The sequence below is a fragment of the Heterocephalus glaber genome, unplaced genomic scaffold (genome assembly GCF_053883595.1).
Source record: "Heterocephalus glaber isolate CG9 unplaced genomic scaffold, H.glaber_assembly_v1.0 deba00001666, whole genome shotgun sequence".
Classification (NCBI taxonomy): domain Eukaryota; kingdom Metazoa; phylum Chordata; class Mammalia; order Rodentia; family Bathyergidae; genus Heterocephalus; species Heterocephalus glaber.
The window spans coordinates 16,437,244-16,460,366 of record NW_028258406.1 but is presented as its reverse complement, the minus strand read 5'-3'; the positions used below and the strand labels follow the sequence as shown (position 1 = coordinate 16,460,366).

The 23,123-nt window shown below is 41.4% G+C and overlaps 1 protein-coding gene across 9 annotated transcripts in view; it reads left to right on the top strand.

The window, feature by feature from the left end:
* Positions 1-23,123, top strand: part of Rubcnl (rubicon like autophagy enhancer) — a 51,673-nt gene that overhangs the window by 22,138 nt on the left and 6,412 nt on the right. For 6 of the 9 annotated variants that reach the window (XM_087197338.1, XM_021257861.2, XM_021257864.2 and 3 more), the window contains exons 2-11: positions 995-1,669; positions 4,978-5,060; positions 5,751-5,976; positions 8,722-8,823; positions 9,310-9,370; positions 10,713-10,845; positions 11,949-12,091; positions 13,501-13,565; positions 21,095-21,333; positions 21,822-21,883. In XM_087197338.1, the coding sequence (XP_087053464.1) occupies positions 1,138-1,669; positions 4,978-5,060; positions 5,751-5,976; positions 8,722-8,823; positions 9,310-9,370; positions 10,713-10,845; positions 11,949-12,091; positions 13,501-13,565; positions 21,095-21,333; positions 21,822-21,883 (1,646 nt within the window). In that variant the 5' untranslated portion in view covers positions 995-1,137. The remainder of the gene's footprint in view (positions 1-994; positions 1,670-4,977; positions 5,061-5,750; positions 5,977-8,721; positions 8,824-9,309; positions 9,371-10,712; positions 10,846-11,948; positions 12,092-13,500; positions 13,566-21,094; positions 21,334-21,821; positions 21,884-23,123) is intronic. The other 3 variants (XM_021257863.2, XM_021257862.2, XM_004844201.4) reach the window with 3 other exon arrangements.

The following is a 23,123-nucleotide window of genomic DNA, read 5'->3' as shown; positions in this document are numbered from 1 at the left end:
GGGAAATGTGTTTCTGAGGCTGAGGAAAGCAGGGAGAAGCAGATTTGAGGGGAAATCAGCATCTGTTTTGGATGTAGCAGGTGACGATACCACGGGACAAATGTCAGCTAGGCAGTAGGATGTGCTCGCCTGGAGTTTAAGGGCAGTCAGGAGTGGAGATTCGCAGGTGGGAGTCCTCTCCATACATACAGATGCTATTTAAAGCCATGGCCTTGACCTTGAAGCCTCCTGTTCACTGCTGTCCTACACACCCCCGTCATTTGGGCTAAGCTTCTCTCTCTCCGCTTTTCCTTGGCTGCCCTTGCTTTTGTAGTCAAAGATCCACAATGCCAAGGACAAAGGGAGAATAATAAAAAGAAACATTTTCTGGACCCACAACAATAGTGACAAGAGTCTTCTCATTGGTGCGACTCTTGACATTTTGATCATCACATTGTTTTCCAAACTAAGCAGAGCTTAAAAGTGAGCGAGCCATATTACAGATGGGTTCTAGATTTACATTGGGTCTTTAAATGCCATAAACTAATATATTTTACTGGATCTATAATATAAATAAGTTACACAAAAGAAAGATTATAGTGCTACTGATTTCCTCCACCATTTTATATGCCACTAGCCTAGTTTGTTGAAATAAACTAAACTAAAAAACAAGAAGCTAAAACTAAGAAATTCTGAAAATGTGTCTTTACTTTCAGATACTGTTTGCATTTTGGGTTTGATATTTAATTTTAGTGGAATAGTTTTGACATATGGCTGTTTTACATTTTTAGATGATCTTTGTGGCTTCTTCAATTATTTTATTGCTTTGCAAAATGTTTCCTGTTCCTGTAGGTTTGCTGCTAGTGTTGTGGCTAGATTACTTTTTTTTAAGTCATAAATACACGTGGAATTTACTGTATTGTATAGAGCAAAGTTCAAATTTTGTTGTTTTTTTTGCCTTCTCACAATAATTTGAGGTGGAAAAACAGGAGTGAACCTTTGTTTCTCTCGACAGATTCTTGTTTGTTAAAGGCCAGCTCTTCAGACCTCCAGGTGGCCATGTGGTGAGCCCAAGGACATCATCCCATAGGACGGCAGCCATCGGAGAGCTCCACCTATCTGTTTTGTACGTGTTCCCACGGGCTCCAGCCCAGCAGGATGGTATCACAGTCCATGGGCTGGCAGGGTTCTCCTCTGGTCCCCTGGGAAGGGATCAGCTGTGACTCTGGAGACACCAACAGTTCGCCCAGTTTCCAGGATACAGGGCCCTCTCCTTGCCAATTAGATGTCAGGTTCACACGGCACAAAGCTGCCTGGATTATCCCCCCGTGTGTGCAGCAGCCGCTGCAGGACTTGGCCCCTCGGCTGTCAACAGGAAGCCACAGTGGGAAGAACTTTGTGGCCCATGCTGCCTCTCCCTTGCGCCCTTCACTGTTGTCCCTCAGTGACCTGGCAGAGACATCGTCATCTGAGGATACCACGGACTCTGAGGGCAGAAGCAGTGCCCACGGCTCAGGGGAAAGGAGTAGCAGCTTCTCTGTGGCCTCCACAGAGGTGCTGGAGAAGCTCCCAGGACAGCCTCAGCAGGCATCTCTGTCCACAGGCTCCAACTTTTTGGCCACTTCCCCATCTCCTGAGGTTGACAGTGCTGTGTTTGAGTCTTCTCACTTGACAGCTTCTGAAGATGAAGGTAACGTTAGTCAGTCTCACCTCATTCCCATCTGTTCACTGCTCCCTTGGTCTGCGTCTAAGGTCTGCCTGTTGTCATCCCCTTAGAACACAGTTCCTTGGCTTCCGCTTTGACTGTAAGGAGTGCATGAGCTCGTGCAGTGTGAGCCCCAGCCCGACACTGGATGGTCACAGCAGGAGAGCCAAGACTGTGTTCGTAGACTTTAGGGGAAGGTCATCTTTTCCGTTTAGCAGAGTTGATGATGCCATGAGCCTTTTTTGAGCTGGTGTCTGCCTTGTGGGGCTTACAGCTCATGAAATTGTCTGCAGGGTAGAGCATTAGAAGCATTTTTAACTCCTTGTGAGTGGCAGGAGGCTTTTCCAGACAGTCAGAAGGAGCTCCATTTCTACCTTGCTTATAGGGGCCAATGAACTTGCCTCGCCTGTCTATTCACCTGTACAGATTGTGATGAGAACACAGTAAGATGAAAAACAGTGGCCACAATTCCTTATAAAGACTATATGAAGCTTTTATTTTATTGAAACAAGGGCTTGCATGCTGAGATATAATGTACATATTCCTAAAATACTAAAATTCCTAAAATGAGTTAATCCATGCAGAGTGCCACCTAAGAGTCAATTAGTTAGCTGTGGTTGTTTGTGGCATGCTTATTTTATTTTTAAACATACTCATTATGTTCATAACAAAAATATTATTTGTATTTAAAATATTATGCTATATTTGTGCTTTGCATTATTTATATTTCTATAAGAACCCTATAAGTTCAAATCATTGATAAATTTTTCCTTCAAATTAATTTAAAAAGTTGTCTCCTTGCCTACTACCTATCCATTTATATATTTATTTATTTCTCCTTAGCAGGAACCCATCTTCCTCCTTATTCAGAATATAGGGTTCATTTCTTCTACTGGAAGTGTTTGAAAAATCAAAGATGATGACAGTCTTTTGTACATTATTCATAGCTTAAGGATAGCAAACTTTGGACAGTGGCTGATTTTGAGATAACCAAATTTCAGCAAATTACAAACCTTTTTTTTCTATCTTTTGCTCAGTTGTCTTGATAGTTTTTAGGATAAAATGTAACTGGCAGATTTAGTGGTTGCCAAGTAAGAGATTAATCTGCTGTTAGATTCTCTCAGGGAGGCAAGCCATCTCTCTCACAAAATATCACAGTGATAAGTTATAATCTGTCACTGACTGAAGATTTTCTTTGGGGCCTAGTATATCCCAGCCCAAAATATTAGTACTTTAGGGCTGGGGATTTAGCTCAGTGGTTCTGCCGCCTGCCTCCCAAGTGCAAGGACCTGAGTTCGATCCCCGGTACCAAAAAAGAAAAAAAAATTAGTACTTTACAACAAGTAGTTCTGCAACTTAAAATGATCCTGTATCTCACCCCCCTCCAAAAAAAAAAATCCAAACACAGGTCCTGTAGCACTAAGACAGGGACTTCCAGCAATCCTCCTCGCCTTTAAAAGCCATTCAGTGCCAGGTTCAGTGGCACATGCCTGTAATCCCAGCTACTTGGGAGACTGAGGCAGGAGGATTGAAAGTTCAGGGCCAATCTGGGCAAATTAGCAAGATCCTGTATCAAAATTTAAAAAAATGAAAAGGGCTGGGACTGCAACTAAGTGGTAGAGTGCTTGCCTAAGATGCACCAAAGGCCTGGGTTCAGTGCCACGTACTGAAATGAAAAATACACCTGGGCATGGTGGCACAGGCCTGTTCTAGGACTCTGGGAAACTGAGGCAGGAGGATCAAATGTTGGAGCCAGCCTGGGCAATGTAATGACTTAGTGAGACGCTGTCTAAAAGTAGACAGGGCTGGGGATGTAGATCAGTGCAGAGGCCCTGTATTCAATCCCAAGTTCCACAAAAACAAAAAATCAAAACAAAATAAAGTTATTCAGTGTTTTGAGAATCTTTCTGAAACCTGGTAAAGGGATTTATTCTATGGGGTTAGAAAGAGAAGTCCTGAATGATTTAGTTCTTTGTTTTAATGTGGGGCAGCAATGGGAAGAACAGGCATTAGCCACTGACACACGGCTATACCTAGGATCACTGCATCTCAAATGGTAGTAACAGGGTTTCCCTTTTCTAGAAAATACCACCTGAGCCTATAAGCATTTCCTGAAGCTGTAGAAAACAATCCCACCTTTTCTTTTCTTTGGTCACCATCTACACATTTATTCCTTATCTCCTTAATGTCCTAATAGTAAAAAATCCCAGTTTACCGCATGAGAAAATTTTGTAGCTGAGGCACAGCTGGTGAGCAGAGAGCTATTCCATTCTGTCTGCTTTTTGATGCTTTTTTCTCTATGCTTAGGTCTGCACTTCTGACTTGAGGACTAAATACTGCCAGTTTTCTCTTTTCATCAAAGAACTTTTATAAATAGATGTTTGCTCACTACACTGGCAGGGAAGAGAAGTAGCCACAGATATAGTATGATAGTCCCTGATATTCCTATGATATTCCATGCCTAGTCCTTTAATGAAAAAGTTCACCAACCCAGATGACTTCTGAAGCCAAGAGGTCCACATGTTCCATGCAGCAGTCACTTTCTTGAACATGAGGCAAGGCATCTGAGTAACCCTGCTTGCATTGCAGTCAGCCTGGGAACTCATAACCACCAGGACATTTGCAGCATTTTGTTCTAAGTTAACAGGCTGGGATAACTCAACTCTTGCAGCTGTCATAGAAATCTTTGCTTTCAATGCCACAGTACAAAGTCACATGACCAACAGTACTCGTTTTGATGGTGGTCATTGCCAGTAATGAAGTGCCCAAGAGTACAGGGATGGATGATTCAGCAGAGTGCACTTTCTGCAGCTTCTTCCTGGTTCTGACTAGAGAAAGACAATTTTAGAGAAGCGCTTTTGGTTTTTCAGATCCTTTTGTGTGTGTGACAGGAAGTGTGGGGTCAGCTGCACTGAGTTGGACAAGTGGTCTGGTAATTCATATGGCCCTGCTTCTGGACTGTCCTCTCTTGCCTTCCCCGTCCCATGTGGGTGTTTCCCATGACTCTATCTGCTTTCCACCCTCTGTGTCATGGCCACCTCCACTGCAGCGGGGCTCCCATGTCTGAGGAAACTTCCAGTTACCCTTAGCCTCCCATAGAAATGACCGTTACTAAGGTGGATCTTGCAGACCTACTAACATCTCAAGGGTCTTTCTTCCTTGCTTACCCTGTTACTCCAGAATTGTGCCAGTTGTTTTGTTTTGTTTCTAGAAGCTGCACCCTAGGATTGATTTGTTTTCTTAGGTAATCTTTGAACTTCCTTTGCTCCATCTTTAATAACTTGGTATATTAGCAGGTACCGTGCAAGACAGAAGAGCCATTTCTTTGAGTTCTTTCTCACCTGACGTATTCGTTCTGCCTGTGGACACAGAAAAGGTGAATACTGTCTTCTTTGTAAGCACCAATAAGCTTAATCCCTTAAGTAGTGCTGTTCTGATTTAAATCTGGAAATGTAGCCTTGAGGAGGCACAGTAAATAGGTTTCCTTTTGAGATTAGATTGGTAGGGGCTGCAAGAAGTGGTAGATAAACCCCAGAAAGGTTTCAGGCAGAGTCTGCTCAGCTGGAGAGTTTTTTGTTTGTTTGCTTATTTGCTTCTCAGTACTGGGAGTTAGATCCAGGGCCTTCACACTGAACTACTTCTCAAGCTCATTTTTAATTTTTTTATTTTGAGACAAGGTCTCACTAAGTTGGTGAATTGTCCAGGCTAGGCTCTAACTTGCAATCCTCCTGCCTCAGCCTCCCAGAGTGCTGGGATCATAGGCGTGTGCTATCATGCCCAGATGGAAAGTTTCCCGTGGTTGATAAATGATATCTCCTGTTGGGCCACCACCACAAGAAATTCAGCGTGGGTTGTCTGCTGACCACAACAGGATAAACTTTGTCTCAGGGCGATGTGTGTTATGAGTCATAAGTGACCTATGACAAATGCAGTTAAGTGAACACTGAGATTTATATATATTAACTTCACTTACATGGAACTTCTCAATTTTTCAAATCGAAAATATTCTCCAGGAGAAAGGGTTGATTATGCTAATGAGTACTTTAACGGATTTTTTTTCTTGCAGGAAAATGCCCATTTTTATGTTGTGGATATAATTATATCAGAAATGGAGAAAATGAAGTGTAGCATCCTGAATCAGCGGCAGACACAGATCTGGGCCCCAGACGAAGCCAGCGGGTCACTTGGGAATGACCAAGCTGACTCTGAAGCTGCCTTTTACACCCACATGAAGCAAGAGTCTGGATCTTCCGCTTCTTCAGACAGTGGCTATGAAGGCAAGTTGGGCAAAGGTGGGGAAGTTTTATTCTTCACACACATCTTTTCTCTTCTGTCAGGTCCTGACATATGTATGTCCCTAAATCCTTTGTCTAAAACTTCTTAGCTGGGCGTGGTGTCACAGGCCTGTAATCCCAGCACTCTGGGAGGCTAAGGCAGGAGGATCTCAAGTTCAAGTTCTGCTTGGGCAAATTAATGAGACCCTGTCTCAAAATAAAAAATAAAGGGCTGGGAATGTAGGTTCATTTCCCAGTCCCATGGACATATATACATGCAGACATAACTTTCTTTCTTCTTGAGTAACCCATGTAATCCCTACCATTTCACTGCCCTTTTGCCTTAGTCTTGGTTATCATGCTCCATCCATTTTTCAAATCCTATGCTTTCTTTTTTTTGTTTTTCCTTGGGCTTTGCTCTGCTTTTCTTTTCTTTTTTTAAAATTTGTTAAATTTATTGGTACATTTTAGGGCTACATTATGATCACATTCATCACTGGGAATTTGTAGCTGTACGTGATACATCTTGGTTCTTGTTTTTTCCCCATTCCCCTTCCCCCTCTCTCCACCCGTCCCTATTTTACAAAAGCTTTGTTTCCATTTTTTTCTTCTTTTCTTATATTTTTTCTTTCCCTTCTTTACTTTCCCCCTCTCTCGCCTCTCCACTTCCCCCTTCCCTTTGAACCTCTTCTTCCTGTTTCACATTATCTATTATACATTTTGGTCCTCATTTACACTTTCAGTTTCTCACACCAGAGAAACTATTTGGTATTTACACATGTGTGTCCTATTGATTTCACTTAAGAGAATGGCCTCGATGGAGTACTACTCAGCCATAAAGAATGACAAACTAGAGACATTTATAGCTAAATGGATGCACATTGGGGCCATACTTTTCTTTTTTGGCGATGGCTGATGCCTACCTCTTCGTTGTTTTGGCACACATCATTCTTTCCCTTCCAAGCAAACCACTTTCATTCATTCAACAAAAAATGAGAATGCTGGGAACAGGTGGTACCTAGGATGTGTGCCTTCCCTCCAGGAGCTTATGTACTGGAGCAGAAGCCAACACAGCCGGCAGGGTGAACTCAAGAGCGGAGGCCAGGACTGTCTGCGGTGGGTCTCTGGCTCAGCTTGCTTCATTTAGCGACCCAGAAGGAAGCATTTGCTACTTTCTTACTGTTTCCTAAATTCAGTCCTGTCTTCAGTTCTATTTCTTCTGTGTTCCATTTCTGGCAGATTTTATGCACTTCACAACACCCCTTACCCCTCAGTTGATGTCTCCCCAGTCTTTGCTTTTAGCCCCACACTTCTCAACTAAGAATTTCCTTTCTGTGGCTAGGAGTTGTTGAACTAGATACTCTGACTGCCCCCCAGGACCTCTAATTTAACATGCATTTCTGGGTGGCTCAGAACACTTCATTTTCTCCATTGCTGATATAATTATAGTGGGTGTAGTTAACCTCTGACTTACTATGTCTGAACCAGTTATCTTTATTCCTCCACACCCCTTTCCTTCTAAAGGAGAAAACAAACCCCTGAAAGCTGGTTTTTCCACCTTTACATCTGCAAAGACTCTTATTTCCAAAGGAGGCTGTATTCACAAGTGTTTCCCCACTCTCAGTCTTGCATGTTGTCTTAGTTACTGTTCCCATTGCTGAGACAAAATACCTGACACCCAAAGTGAAAGGAGGAAAAGTTTATTTAGCTCACAGTTTGTAGAGGTTTCAGTTCATAGTTGTTCAAAGGTGGCTGGCTCCAAGGCAGGCTGGCATGGCAGAGGGCATGAGAGAGGAGAAACAGTTCATGGTGGCCAGAAGACAGCAAAGCAGCAAAGTAGTGAAAAGCAGCAAATGACCACAGCAGCCCTCTTCCTGTCCCTTATATTCTGTCCAGGCTACATGCCCTTAGAGTAGCACTCACACCCAGGGAGGGCCTTCCCATTGTCCACTCTCAGAACTATGCCAAACCAATCAGTGGACTAATTTAGTAATCACATATCCTTGATTCTAGCATCACACACATAATCCCAGCACCACACACTCTAGAACCAGCCACCTCGGAAAAGCCCCACCCATGACCACATGAGGCTTTGGGTAAACATCTAGACACAAGCCATAACATGCATGCTAAGCAAGTCCGCTACCATTGAACCACATCTGTAGTCCTTTCAAAAGTTGTTCTTTTGAGACTAGATCTCATAAGTTGTCCAGGCTAGTTTCAAACTTGTGATCTTCCTACCTCAGTTTCTCAAGTAGCTGTGATTACAGCTGTACACCACTGTACCTGGTTTACATTCCCAGGTTCTAGGTGAACAAGAATTGGAGAGACACTACCAAACCCAGCATAGCATTTATGTCTCTATACTGATTGCCTTACTGTGAAGCTGACACTATTTTTCACTTTTCTCTTTTTCTGAACCCAGGGTATCAAGCATGATAAGCAAGCACTGTACCACTGAGCTATACCTGAGGCCCTCTTTCATTTTTCATTTTTAATCTTTGTATTAAGGAAATTTTTAAACATATCTAAAGGCAGATTACTATTATGAAACATCCAAATATGTTTTTATTTCACTTAATCATAGCAAACGCAAAAGCACAGAATAGCTTCTTACAGTTTTTAATCCTTGAGACTGAATTTTTTATTATTTTAAAGTAATTCATTAGCCTTTTCATTCCCAGATCTGTGTTTAGTTGGGTGCTGAGGTTGCATGGTTTTTCTTTTTCTTCTTGATGGCAAATCCCTCTTTTCTTTTTCTAGGTTGTGCTGTATTACAGGCCAGCCCAATGGCTGAAGCACCTTCTTACCATAATGTGCCAAAAGAGGCCAGCAAATGTGACTTGGATGAATTTGTCATTTTAGGTAAGATTTGGAAACTCACTGGATATGACTGGCTGCCTCTCCCTCTCCTTTACACACATCACACACATCACACACAATACCATGCATTCAAAGAAACTTACTCCAAGACCAGATTATGTCTCTGACATTAAAAAGCGGTTGCTTTTATTGTTTCAGATGTCTTCATAGCTAATCTCTCATCTCACTTGGAGAAATGAATGAAAAGCAGATTTTCACTGTGATCTTTTATCCTTTTGGTCTCTCAGTTACGTTTTGGTGACATTTCAGATGAAATCTCATCTTCTGTGGTTATCTGTAGTCTCCTGAGGTTGCCAGTGGTTAATTTTCAGCTGGCAAATCTGAATGTGCAGTTCAGAAGGACCTAAAGCATGGAGATACTGCATAATTGGTTCTGCAGGGAGCTGGTTTTACGTTCTTATAAAATGTGCTGTGATTGAGTGGAACAGACCAAAAAGTCTCACTATTCATTTTTTCATTTTCCCACAGAACTTGGAGAGTTTAATGATATCATAGAAACCCATAGATGTTCCTGCAGCTCCTCTACAAGGTATCTGTTGTCCACATGCAGCCACACATTGATCCACTGAGAACACTGGGCCTCCGACACCTTGGGCCGGGTTAGCCAGTTCTAACGAGGGGAATAAAACATAGAAATCAATCTAGCACTCCCCCCACATCTGCAGCCTAGTGTTACTACAACAAAATACCTGAGACAACTAACTTTTAAAGAGTAGAGTTTTATTTAGCTCACAGTTTGGGAGTTCAAAGGCATGGTGATGACATCAGCTCAGTTGTGGTCAGGGCAGTGGGGGTGGCATGTCTCGGCTGAAGTGCATGTCAGCCAGGAAGGAGGGTCCTGCACCCCTGATGACCTAAGCACCTCCCACTAGGCCCATTTCCAAAAGTTCCACCATCTCACAATTGGGGCAGTACTACACATATTCTAGCCACCCCCCCCCCAAAGTTTCTTCAAGGTTTAATAGTGTATAGGAGGGTTCTGTATATATTTTCATTTAGTTCTTATAGAGAGGGGGAGAGGGGATGTTACCAGGGACCCCTGCAGTGGTCCTGGGCTCCTGCAAGCCAGTACGACATCTGTGAGATAGGAAACTGGGAAATGGAAAAAACAGAGATAGAGACTTGAGAGAAACTGAGACTTGGGCTGATCTAAGCTGCTCTGGGCAGCAAAGACAAAGACCTCCAGGACATCCAGTGTTTACTCATTACAAGCATGGGAAGGGGGGAAGCTGGGCAGGCCTTGGGACACCTGCTGATAGGCAGGACTGTAGAATGAAGGCACAAGTGCATCTTTGCTGAAGAGAACAAACGGTTAATTCAGAGGGGAAGAATTTAGCTGGAGTCAGTTGACCTTGACTGGGAGTAAACTCAGCCAAGCTCTGCTACTTCCAATGTAACACAGCCGAATTATGGAAGGGCAAGAAGCTTGTGCCACTATAGCCTGCTAATACTGGGCAGAGGTGTCTGCTACAGTTCTCATGAATTTGCCAGGCAAGATTCATGTATGTCTATGTATTTATTCTTAAACCCCATTATACAGAGCTAGCAACTAAAAGGATGTTTCTCAGGTCACAATCCTATTAAATAACAGAAGTAGGGCTTCCTTTCACTCAGGTCTTCTGACATTAAATCCATTGCTCTTTTCCGCACACCTCCAACTCTTAGTACCTTGATAAAGAACACATGCTATATTAATTTCACATGAGAAAAAACCATTTTGCACAAGATCCCCAGCCAGTGATTGGTGCATGGTTTCACCTGACAGCTTCCTCTGAGTTACGGAGATGGGATGACAGTTGATAACCTGAGCAAAACCTGAACATATTTCTCATGCATATAGTTTTCTACTTTTTGGATTTCTTACATTTCAGTGGTACTTATGACCCAGACTTCAATTCTGCTGAGCGATTAGCCAGAGAGTTGTACCGAGTGTTCCAGAAGTGCTGGATGTTTTCAGTAGTCAATTATCAGCTGGCAGGTTCCCCGAAGGCAGCCAGTTCAATAGTAAGTATTAAAATAAATTGACCTTGAATCAGAAGCTCCTAAATTCTCATTGGGCCTCACCCACTGACTTCAAATATATTTCCTTGTTTGGTCTCTGGGTGTTGGGGGAAACACAAAATGAATGACAAAATTGACATATACTGAGTATTTACTGTATATATATCAGGGATTGTGCTCAGCAGTTCACAGTTCAGTTCTTCTGTAGATCTTATTGGTAGATGCCTTCGTTATTTTCATTTATTTCATTATTTATTTATTATTTCATTATTTTTCAAAGGGTTGGACCGAGACCTCAGCAGGGATGGTCAAAAGCAGAGCGGGAGTCATGCCCAGGCTGCTAATTTGATAATTAACTCTCCTTCCCTCAGGGATGTGCTGCCCTCTGAAGGACCCAGCCACTGGGTTAGAGGACTTTGTGACAAAGGATGAGGGCAGGACAAGGCATTCTGGGAGTGCAGGGGAGGGAGAGTTTAATATTTTCAGGGGAACTTGGGAAATCTGATTGGAGATCTCAAAACTTGAAACTAGTTTTAGGTTGGATAGCACTGTGGCAGGTGAAAATGCAAGAAGGTGTTCTTGGAAGAGGGCAGCAGAGATGAGAGAAGGGGCCTAGCAGCTTGCTGAGCAGGGACTTGGTGCAGTTGGGTATTGCCTGTTTGTGTGTATCCACAAGGGGTTAAATTGTGGAGGACATGGGATGCTAATTTGAGGAATGACAATGGAAAGTATAATGGTTCTGAGCACACCCACTGAGCGTTTATAAGCCAGGGAATGTCCAAATGGAGCTGTTTCCCAGGAGCCTGACCACAGCAGGATTCCAGCTGGCAGCATCTGCTGGTCTGCTGATGAGAGGCGAGGCTTCTACTGCTCATGAAATATTCCAAGTCAAAATGATCTATTTGCAGATCTATTAAACTAAAAATACAAAGAAAAGTCATCTTAGCTGGGTGCCACAGGGCCCTTGCCATGTTCTTTAGTTCAGCTGAAAACAGTTTCAGTTTCTCACGGTAAATTTTAGGAAACGTATTTCAATGTTCTTTTTAGTTAAACTCTTTAAAAATGCTTATTTGAGGTATCCTTAAATCCTCTTACGTGTTTTGCAGGTTGTAAATGAAGAGCATGTCCAAAAAGACTTTGAGTCAGGTATGGATGTACAGGAAATTAAACTGAATTCTAGGACTGGAGGAACTGAAGACTGGGTGCCCCCTAGATTTCAAATCGTATTTGATATTCATCCACCACTCACGTACGTATGGGCTGCTGTCTGGAACCCAGCCATTTAAAACTTTATGGAAGTAGAGGAAAGAAAAAATATGCTGAGGGACACAGGAAAGTTTATTTTTAGAAAAAGGAAAGTTGAGTGTATTTTTCTAACTTAGTTTTCTTAACATTTTGTTTTTCAGGGGCTTTTGTAAGTTTTGACAAGTGGAGAATGTGACTATGCATCCCTAATTATGAATATTATATAGCGACTGAAAGTTATATAGGATTAGAAGGGCTGTTTAAGTGGCTAATATTGAAACTGAGAGATCAAATGCAATAATTTAAAAAATAAAATTTAACCTTGAAGAAATCTCCTGTAGTTGAGAAATGTAACAGAATGTAAATAAAAATATCTTGAGTTACTCTAAGGAATAACTAAATTTCTAAAAAATAAAACAACTAAAATGTTGTGAAGAAGGACATAAACCTATGTATAGGCATGCGTACACATACAAAGCAGTAGTTTAATTGTAATTTGTTCTGAGAGTATATGACAGATTATAGACAAAGATTATAGGTGAGAAACATTTTCACTAAGTATAACTGTTACATGTCTCTTTGTTTGTATTTAATTTGGTATGCAAACTTCTAAGAGTTATGAAGGCACTAATGAGGGTTGACTGCTGATGGAGGTGGTTTATAGGTCTTTTCCTGTTGCCTTTTTGTTTGGTGGGGAAGCAAAAGTTTGTGGGGCTACTTAGCAGAAGAGCTAGCTCTCTAGGCATTGTGAGGGGCCACTTTCCTTAGCACGGGATATCTTTTCTCAGCGGTTTCCCTAAGTCCTCTCTGAGGCAGATGGGCAGAGACTTAACTTATTTTTACCTCCATCATTTTTATGAACTTGAACTGCAATCAAATTTTACCACTTTCCAAATCACATGTGAAATTATGGCACAACAGTTCAATATAAAAAATAAATTTTCATGACATATCTCTTAACTGGAGATGTGTGATAACTTTGTCTCATATAATCTCTTACTCATCTAAGACTTTTTGCATGTTTTACACAAAGTTCATTTGTGAACTTTGCAAGCATAACCTCTTTTGGTGTCTGAGTAACTATCTTCTACTGTAATGTTTCTCTAGTTCTCTCTGGAGACAGACTTTTGTACATGGGCAGTGAGAAGCCCTGAAAGATCCATAAGCGGAATAATAATTTGTGGTATTGACTTCTGCTTTGGGAGTAGCTGAGACTTTTGAAGCGTTCTAGCTTGAAAAATACCTAGAGATTTAAACTAGAAAACTATGGAATATAATGTAGTTTTTCAAATGAAAAAGGATAACATTAAGGCCCTAAACCAAGAAACATACCACAGCTGCTTTTCTAATTAGTGAAAAATTTTCCATCTGGCTGCCTCTTGAAATATAATAATTACCATTTTCTGTCCTCAGGAGAGAGCTGGGGGTAGTATCCCAGAATTTTTTCTGTGCTGGCTGTGGAACTCCAATAGAGCCTAGTAAGTATGCATCACGGATTGCTGGCTTATCATGTAATGATAGAGCAAAGAGTAACAAGTTGGCAGTGCATCTGAGTCAGTTTCCAAGTGAAATAGCCTTGGTGAGAAGCTGTTGTTGCTGCCTTCTCTTTCAGTGGAGGCCGTCATGGCCTATAAGTCTGTGAGCCCACCCAGGAACTAGGAGGACCAGCACCCTAGCTGTCTCCTCATTGGGCACTTGGCTCCAGCCACATGGCCTCCACGCTGGACCTTAAAAACGCCACTTTGTCCTGACTCAGGGATTTACATCAGTGGTTCTCGGTCCCCAGAAGGCCGATCCTGCAGACATGCCCCTGGCTGGGCCTCCTTCACATCCTCACTGACTATCCTGAGGTCTTCCTGGCTAGGATGTACAAAAGGCCCACCTTGCTATACTCCTGGGCAGGAATAATCAGTAGTTTTTATACTCCTCTTCCTCCTCATTTTTTATTCTTTCTAGAATACTCTTATATGATACTGATTTATTTTATTATCTATTTCCATCCTAGATTATAAGTTCTGTGGGGACAGATATGTTGTGCTTTTGTTCATTGTTTTATCTCCAGTTTCTAGAGGACTGCCTAACTCATAGATGGTCATCAAAAGACATTTCTGATCCTGGGCATGGTTACACATGCCACATGCCTATAATCACAGCACTCCGGGAGGCTGAAACAGAAGGATGGCAAATTCAAGGCCAGTCTGGGCTACATAGTGAGTTTAAGGCCAGCCTGGACTATATAATGAGACTCTGGAAGAAGGAAGGAAGGAAGGAAGGAAGGAAGGAAGGAAGGAAGGAAGGAAGGCAGGCAGGCAAAGGGGAAAGGGGGGAAGATATATTTGTGGAGTGAATGAATGGTTTATTAAGGAGCTGGCCAGACGTCTCTCAGAGTTTGAAGAGGTGGCCTGAGGGGATCATATCTGGACTGAGACCTAGAAAATCAGGCTTCCCCCAGATATCGATGCAGGCATCCCCCTTGAGACTGGGAATTCCTTATTCTCCTGTGAAGAGCCATACTTCAAGAGATGAAAGTAAGGAGCAAAAATCTGCCTGGGCTTCCTCTACTACGCTGGATGACAAACATCATAGTTATAACTAGTTTTCTTTAACCAACTCATTTTCCCAGTTAGTGTGGCCAGGACCATCTCTGTTGGTTAGCCAGTGTATCCTGGTCCCTCATAAATACTGAATGCATGTGCCAGAAACTGCAGTCACGTGACTATGATCCTACCAACTTTTAAAGTACTCCCCGAAGTTTGTTCTGACATGGAACTGTGCCTGCCTTCCTGGTGCAGTTGTGATGTTGTAAACACGGTGCTGCCGAATTCATGGAGTCTGCTTACTGCTTTGTAGGGAAGACATCATCATCAGGCAAGAAAGTGAAAAAAGGGGTGATGTATGTAACCAAAGAGAAAGGCAAAAGTGCTGTTGCACTCACAGGCAGGGAGCTTAATCTGGGCTTGGGCTGGGGTAGGACTGAGAGGAGGAGTTTTATAAGGAAGTGACTATCTTCAGGGGTGGAGTAGGTGTGAAGTGAGTTCATCCTGTTCCTAGTGCCTGTGGCAGGTGAAAAGAAGAACGAGAGGAGGAAACACGCTGTAGAAGTAGGCGGGGCAGATTGCAGATGACGACATGGAGTATATAAATAATTCCTGCAAAATTCCCCTAGCTCTAAGGCAATTTTTAGAACTTTATATTTACGATCATTTTTAGACTTACAGATGACTTGCAAAGATAGTATAGAGAGTTCCCGACAGCTTTCCCTAGTGTCAACATCTAATATAATCATTGTATAATGATTAAATCTGAGAAATTAACATTGGTTACAGTTCTAATAACTAAACTGCAGATTTTCTCATTATTTACAGTTCTAATAATTAAACTACAGATTTTACCAGTTTTCCCACTAATGTCCTTGACCTGCTTCAGAATCCAGTCTGGAATTCCACATTGAATTTAGTTGCTGTTTTTCTGTAATCTCCAATCTCACACACTCAGCATGACATTTTACCCTTTATCACTTCGACATATCCTAAAAGTAAGGATTATAAACATTTATCACACCAAAACATAACAATTCCCTAATATTGTCTACTGCTAGTCCAGTTTCATTTGCTGTTCTCAAGATGTGATATATGGCTAATTTTCCTATTCAAATTCCAGCTGAATGTCATACAGTGCAGTTAGGTATAGTTCTTTTTAGTTAGCTTTATTCTAGAACTGCTGTATCCAATATGGTAGCTGCTAGTCTGTATGGCTACATACATTTAAATTTCAATTAATTAAAATGTAAAATTCAATTCAGTTTTACTAGCTACATTTTAAACACTCTATTATTCATTTAACTATGGCTACCTTTGAACAGCACAGATTAAAAAATATGTCCATGCTCACAGAAGTTTCTATCAGTCCTATTTTAGAATATTTCTCTCCTATTTTTCCCATGCCATTGACTTTTCACAAGATAAGAGCAGTTGTTGTTTAGAGCAGGATTTCTCAGTTTGAGTACTGTTGACTTTGTTGCGGGGGTGTCCTGTGCACTCTAGGATTCTTAGCAGCATCACTCAGTGCTAGGGCAGCCTCCCAGTAGTGGCAATGGCAGATGTCTCCCAATATTTCTAAGTGTCCCTGGAGGGGGGAAAAAACCCTGGCTGAGAACCCTCGGTTTAGAACTCTTTGCTATGTTCTCTTTTAATTAAAGTCTTAGAAACCAAGAGAAATGGACATAATTTGTTCTGTTGTGATAGTCTAATACTTGACATGTGGTCACTGAAGTTTGATGAATGAGTGAGTGGGCATTGAGATGTTAGGCTCTTAGATGTTGGGGAGAGATGAATTATATCAGGAAAAGTTATTAGTGCCATCTGTCTTTTGCCTTTCCATCTTCCTAAGTTTAATCGGGAATATAGAGACTATGGACCAGAGGATACCTTTTAGCCTTTTATTTAGTGTCATGTTTTGAGGGGGGTTTTTTTGCCTTTTTGTGCTTCTTGTTGGTAACCTCACTGTTTTAAATGCCACCAAATATGGTGCTGAAGAGTCAACTAGTGCCCCAAGTACAAGAAGTCTGACTTTTCTTTTGGAGAAAATATGGGCTATAGTGCTACTGGACCTGAATTTAATGTTATCAATCAATATAATCTATGAATTAGGTTGTCTTTCAGCAGAAATACCCATAAGATAAGGTTATATATTGATCATTTGATGGAAGTATTGTTACTGGAAATTCATAGGTTCCTAACCTTACATTTCCCCAAGGGGTAGTGGTTTAGTGTATGCTAATTCAGCATTCATTGAAACCATGCAGCATGACTGCCACAACAGGGATTTGGGTCTTTATTGAGGTGGGGGGTGGTAGTCGGGTGCTGGAGATTGAACCCAGGTTCTTGTCTGTGCTAGGCAAGCACTCTGCTGCTGTGCTATGTCCCAAACTCCATTCATTTGCTTTTAAAAATTGACTCTGAGCCTGTGCTAGGCCTAAGGGATCTCTTGGGCTTGTGCAAAGGCATCGGATCCTCCCCTCCCCTCACAGGCTGCAAAGGAGAAGAAGGGAGATCAGATGGCTAAGACTGGAGCACAGGCAGAATACCGCTTGCCACTTGTGTGTCCCTGCCTTGTTGCTTGACTTTAAAATTCAGAAACGATAGTCCCTGCCTCAAAGTTTTGAGCACAGAATGACACAGTACACATCAACCATTTAACCAGTGTGTGGCACAGAGTAACTTTCCAATAAAAAATTGATTTGTGGTTATTCAGGTCCTGTCTATATTTTAAGCCATCATTTGGAAACTATTCAGTGTGCTACATACTATAGTAACCACTTTCCCATCCAATATTTCATTAATTCTCAAAATATATGTTAACTAATTTGTCAACTAGTGCTATGCCTTATGATATCTTAATTACAAAGAGACCCACTCAAGCCATGAATGCTAAATATCAAACTTTCAAACCTGCTTCACGTTAGACCCTAGGCATTGAGGGTGGGCCACATAGGAGACTTTAGATTGTTTTCTTTCTTCACCTGGATGGTGAGCTCAGGTATTTGCCACGTTTCATCACTACATATTTTGTTTGTCAAAATATCTTCTTAGAGAGATTTTCAAAAGCAATACTTTTTTTAGCAAATTCAAAAGTGTAAAGAGCAAAAAAACTTTTCCCCCATGCTCTGGAAATAATTTACGGCATTTTGGTGGGAATCTAAACTGTGTATGTATATATATTTTAAAACAAAATGGAGATCACATTATATCTGTCTGTAACTGGATGTGCACTTCCCACACTTTTCCTTTTACTTATTGTCTGTATTGAATTTCATGCTGAGAGCACTGTACTTATTTAACCAGTTGCCTTTTTTAAAAAATATATATTTATCGGTACATTTTAGGTATAAAATACATTTACATTTATCATTGGGTGTTTGCACCAGAACATGATGTATCTTAGTTTTTATTTTTTCTCCCATTACCTATGCACCCTTTACCCCCTCCACCCTTCCCTATTTACAGAGTTTGATTCCATTTTTTTCTTTCTCATAATTTTTCCTTTCCCTTCTTCCCTTTCCCCTTCCCCTCCCACCATCCCCTAACCCTTGGGCCATTTCTTATTTCAAATTATCAATTATTAATTTTAATCATTTTCATCCTTATTTACACTTTCAACTTCTCACAGTAGAGAAACTATTCAGTATTTACACATGTGTGTCCTATTTATTTCACTTAAGAGTATGGCCTTGATATGCATCCATTTAGCTATAAATGTCTCTAGTTTCTCATTCTTTATGGCTGAGTAGTACTCCATTTTATAGAAAAACCACATCTTTATCGAGTTTCCAGTCGATGGGCACTTGGGCTGTTTCCAAGCTTTAACTATTATAAACTGTGCTGCTATAAACATAGGTGCACATATATCGCTGTGGTATGATTCTTTTAATTCTTTGGGGAAGATCCCCAGCAGGGGAATAGCTGGGTCAAATGGGACCTCCAGCCCTAGTTCTTTGAGGTATCTCCATACTGATTTCCACAGTGATTGCACCAATCTACATTCCCACCAACAATGGAGAAGGGTTCCTTTCTCTCCACACCCCCGCCAGCATTTGTTATTGGTTGATTTCTTGATAGCAGCCAATCTTTGTGGGGTGAGATGGAATCTCAGTGTTGTTTTCATCTGCATCTCTCGAATGACCAGTGACCTTGAACATTTTTTCATATATTTAATTGCTGTTTTTACTTCTTTGTCTGAGAAATGTCTGTTCATTTCAGATGCCCATTTTTGAATTGGGTCTTTGAATTTGGGGGGGGGGTCTGATTTTTTTCAGTTCTTTGTATATTCTCGATAGTAGACCTTTGTCTGAGGTACAGCTGCTAAACATTTCTTCCCATATTGTAGGTTGTCTCTTAGCGCTGTTGGTGGTTTCTCTTGCAGTGCAGAAGCTTTTCAATATGATGAGATCCCAGTTGTTGATTCTTTGTGCTAGCTCCCGTGCTACTGAAGATTTGTTCATAAAGTCTTTTCCTATGCCAATGTCATTGAGAGTTCTACCTAACTTATCTTCCAGCAAGTTTAGTGTTTCTGGCTTAATATTTAGATCTTTAATCCACTTTGATCTTAGTTTAGTGCATGGTGATAGGTATGGGTCTAGTTTTAATCTTGGGCAGGTTGAAATCCAGTTTTTCCAACACCATTTATTAAATAGGCTCTCTTTCCTCCAATGAGGGTGTTTGGCTCCTTTGTCAAAGATGAAGTGGCTGAGCATGTCTGGAGTTGTTTCTGCATCTTCTAATCTATTCCACTGATCTTTGGGTCTGTTTCTTTGCCAGTACCATGCTGTTTTTATCACAGTAGCTTTGTAGTATAGTTTCAAGTTGGGGATTGTGATACCCCCAGCCATGTCTCTGTCGCCTAGAATTACTTTTACTATTCTAGGTTTCTTCTGCTTCCAAATGAATTTTTTGATTGTTTTCTCTAGTTCTGTGAAGTATATTGTCGGCATTTCAATCAGCATTGCATTGAATCTATATAGCAGTTTTGGAAGTATGGCCATTTTCACTATATTGGTTCTTCTTACCCAGGAACAAGGGATATCTTTCCATTTTCTTATATCCTCTTCAATCTCCTTTTTCAGAGAGCTGTAGTTTTCAGTGTAGAGGTCTTTTGCTTCCTTTGTGAGGCTGATTCCTAGATATTTCATTTTTTTGGATTCTATTTTAAAAGGAATTATTTCCCAAATTTCTCTCTCAATGGGTCTGCTATTTGCGTATAAGAAGGCTATTGTTTTTTGAGTGTTGACCTTGTATCCAGCTACTCTACTGAATCTGTCAGTTAGGTCTAGCAGACTTTTGACTGAGTTTTACATCTCCTATGTAAAGTATCATATCATCAGCAAATACTGACAGTCTCACTTCTTCCTTTCCTATCTTTATTCCTTTTATTTCTTTCTCTTGTCTAATTGCTATGGCTAATGTTTCCAGAACAATATTGAATAGAAGTGGTGAGAGTGAGCATCCTTGTCTTGTTCCTGATTTTAGCATGAAAGTTTTCAGTTTTTGACCATTTAGTATGATGTTGGCTGTTGGTTTTTCATAGATAGCCTTAATCAGCTTACCAGTTGCCTTTTGATGAACATTTTGGTTGCCACCCCCCTCACCCCCAATTACGAACGGGCTGTAATGAACACCTTTGTTTATCTTGTGTGCCTGCTAGCGTTTCTGTCTGATGGAGTCATAGAAGTAGGATTTTGCTGTGCAGGGAAGGTCAAAGTGTATCACAGCGATGTCCTCTGAAAAGGTCATTCCATGGTACAGGAGGGAGCACCCACGTCTCTACCCCTCACCTGCTCTGGATCTTCTAAATCTGTGACAATCTGGGGCAGATGGAGAATCTCACTGTTTTGTGCTTTGACTGTCATAGAGATGGAGTGTTTTTTCACATCTCTATTGATTTTCTGCATTTCTTCTTTCCTTGTACCACCTGCTTCCATCATTCGTTCATTTTTGTATTTTCTCCTTTTCTCTGATTATTCAAGGAACTCTTTGTGTATGCACTTCTTCATGTTGTGTGTGTACTGCCTGAAACTTTTCAAAGCACTCTTGCCATGTATGATAGCACTCACTCTGGTTCCGAGTTGCAGCTTGTGGTGTCAGGACAGTTGGCCTGAAAAGCTCTGGCCTGCCCTGTCCTGCTGGTGACAGTTGGAGTCTGCACTCCCAACCAGGTATCCAGATCTACGTGGAATGGGCTTTTGCTACACTGCAACTCACTGTGCCCATCTTCCAAATCCAGGAGTATTTTGAGAGGGTTCTATTTTTCCAACATCTCTTCTACCCTATTAAAGCTCATGAATGGCCACAGTGTTAAGTCCCCAAGTCCCTGCCACATTGTTCCTGGTTGTCCTGAGGTGGAGTATGGCTTTGCCATTGTGAAAATAGCCATCTGAGTCTTTGAACTTTGCAGATATATTGGGGTGGGGCCACCTGGGTGGATTTTTAGGGCCCTCCTGTGTGCCCCACAGAATTTGTGAAGAGGCTCCGGTACTGCGAATACCTGGGGAAGTATTTCTGTGACGGCTGCCACTCCTATTCGGAGTCCTGCATCCCCGCACGCATCCTGATGCTGTGGGACTTCAGGAAGTACCATGTCAGCAATTTCTCCAAACAGCTGCTCAACCACATATGGCACCAGCCCATTTTCAATTTGCCGAGCATCAGCCACAGCCTCTCCACAAAAGCCAAGGAACTGGACAGGGTAAAGGTGAGAGGGTGAGGGCCTCTAAGGGGAAGTGAGTTTGGCTGGAAAGTGAAGCTCACTGGAATTGCGTGTCACTCTGGCCTTCCCATATAGATGGTCTAGAGGTGGATGACTGACATAAATAAAGCTGATCTTCAGGTTCCTAGCATGCAAGGCCCTAAGGCCTCATACTGAATTATATATAAACATTTTATATATATTGTGATATATATATTTTTACATGCATGCATGCACGCACTTTGGGTTTTTTTGGAAGAGGGCCCCCAAAGTGGTGTGGAACCTTTAGGCTCCACAAAACCTGGTTCCATCCAGGACCCTCTGTGGATCCGTGAGTCAGATATGAACACCTGCTGCAGAGGCTGATTGCTTCAAAAGTTTGCCTTCCATGGGGTGGTATTTCAAAGTGAGATTTAACATGGACCTGCTCAGTGCCAGAGTCATTGGTCACATTTAACTCTCTCTCCCCTCCCCTGTTTGGTTTCTCATGTTAGGACATCCAAGAGCAGCTCTTTCATATCAAGAAGCTGTTGAAGACTTGCAGGTTTGCTGACAGGTATGATTCTCAGCGGGGACAGCCTGTGCTCTCCTGCTGCTTGTCTGCTGTCCCTGCCCTTCTTGTATGCAAGCCTTCTTAGCACAGTAATTAGTGACACTCTTGGAATGGTAGCCACCTCTTGAAAACTACTAATCCTGCTAAATCACTAGTGCAGAATTTAACTTGTTAAGAAAATAGGCCAGGGCAAGGATGAAAAAACATTTTGGTAAATCCATATAACATAAAATTTACTGTATTAACTATTTTAAATGTATAATTCATTGATATACTCTCATGAGTATACTCTCATGGTGGTGCACACCTATTATCCCAGAACTCTGGGAGACGGAGGCAGGAGAATTGCAAGTTCAAGCACAGCCTGGGTGTTTACTGAAACCCTGTCTCAAAATTTAAAAAAAAAATAATAAAAAAGGATGGGGATGTAGTTCAATGAGAATTAAATTTCTGTACCACAAAAAAGGTACGTTCCCATCATTATGTGATCATTACTGCCTATCTAGAGAACTCTTCATCTTACAAAACCAAAACTCATTTATAACTTTTAAACACTGACTGCCTCCCCCCAAGTCTCTGGCATCCACCTTTCAATTTTCTCTAAAAATTTGATTACTTCATGTACCTCATCTAAGTGGGGTGCTACAGAATTTTCGTTTTGTGACTGGCTTATTTTACTTATTACATTCCTAAGGTTCATCCATGTTGTAGCATAAGTCAGAATTTCCTAAATAATGTCCTACTGTAAGTCACCCACCCACCTGTGCTTACCCATTCACCCCCTGAAGGATGCTCGGGCTGCTTCCACTTCCTGCAAGTAATGCTGTGAGCCTAGGCATACTGAGACCTGTTAAAATCCCCTCCCACAGGGACTTGAAGCAGGTCCACCTGGGCAAGACCATGGCCTCCAGAAGGTATTTGTAGACGCATATCCTAAGGACATATTACTGATATGGGTAGAGATTTAGCTAAACTGTAGTGGAGAAGTTTAGCTAAACTGTAAGTGAGAAGTCCACCAAAAGATTCCAAAAACTAATAAATTTAGCAAGGTAGAAGGATACAAAATCAACACACAAAAATAAACACCGTTCCTGTATACCTATAATGAACCCACAGAGAAAGAAATTAGAGAAATAATGCCATTCACAATATCTTCAAGAAAAATAAATTTTAGGAATTAACTTTATCAAGGAAGTGAAAAACTTCTATAGTGAAAACTATACCATAGTACTCTGAAAAAGGA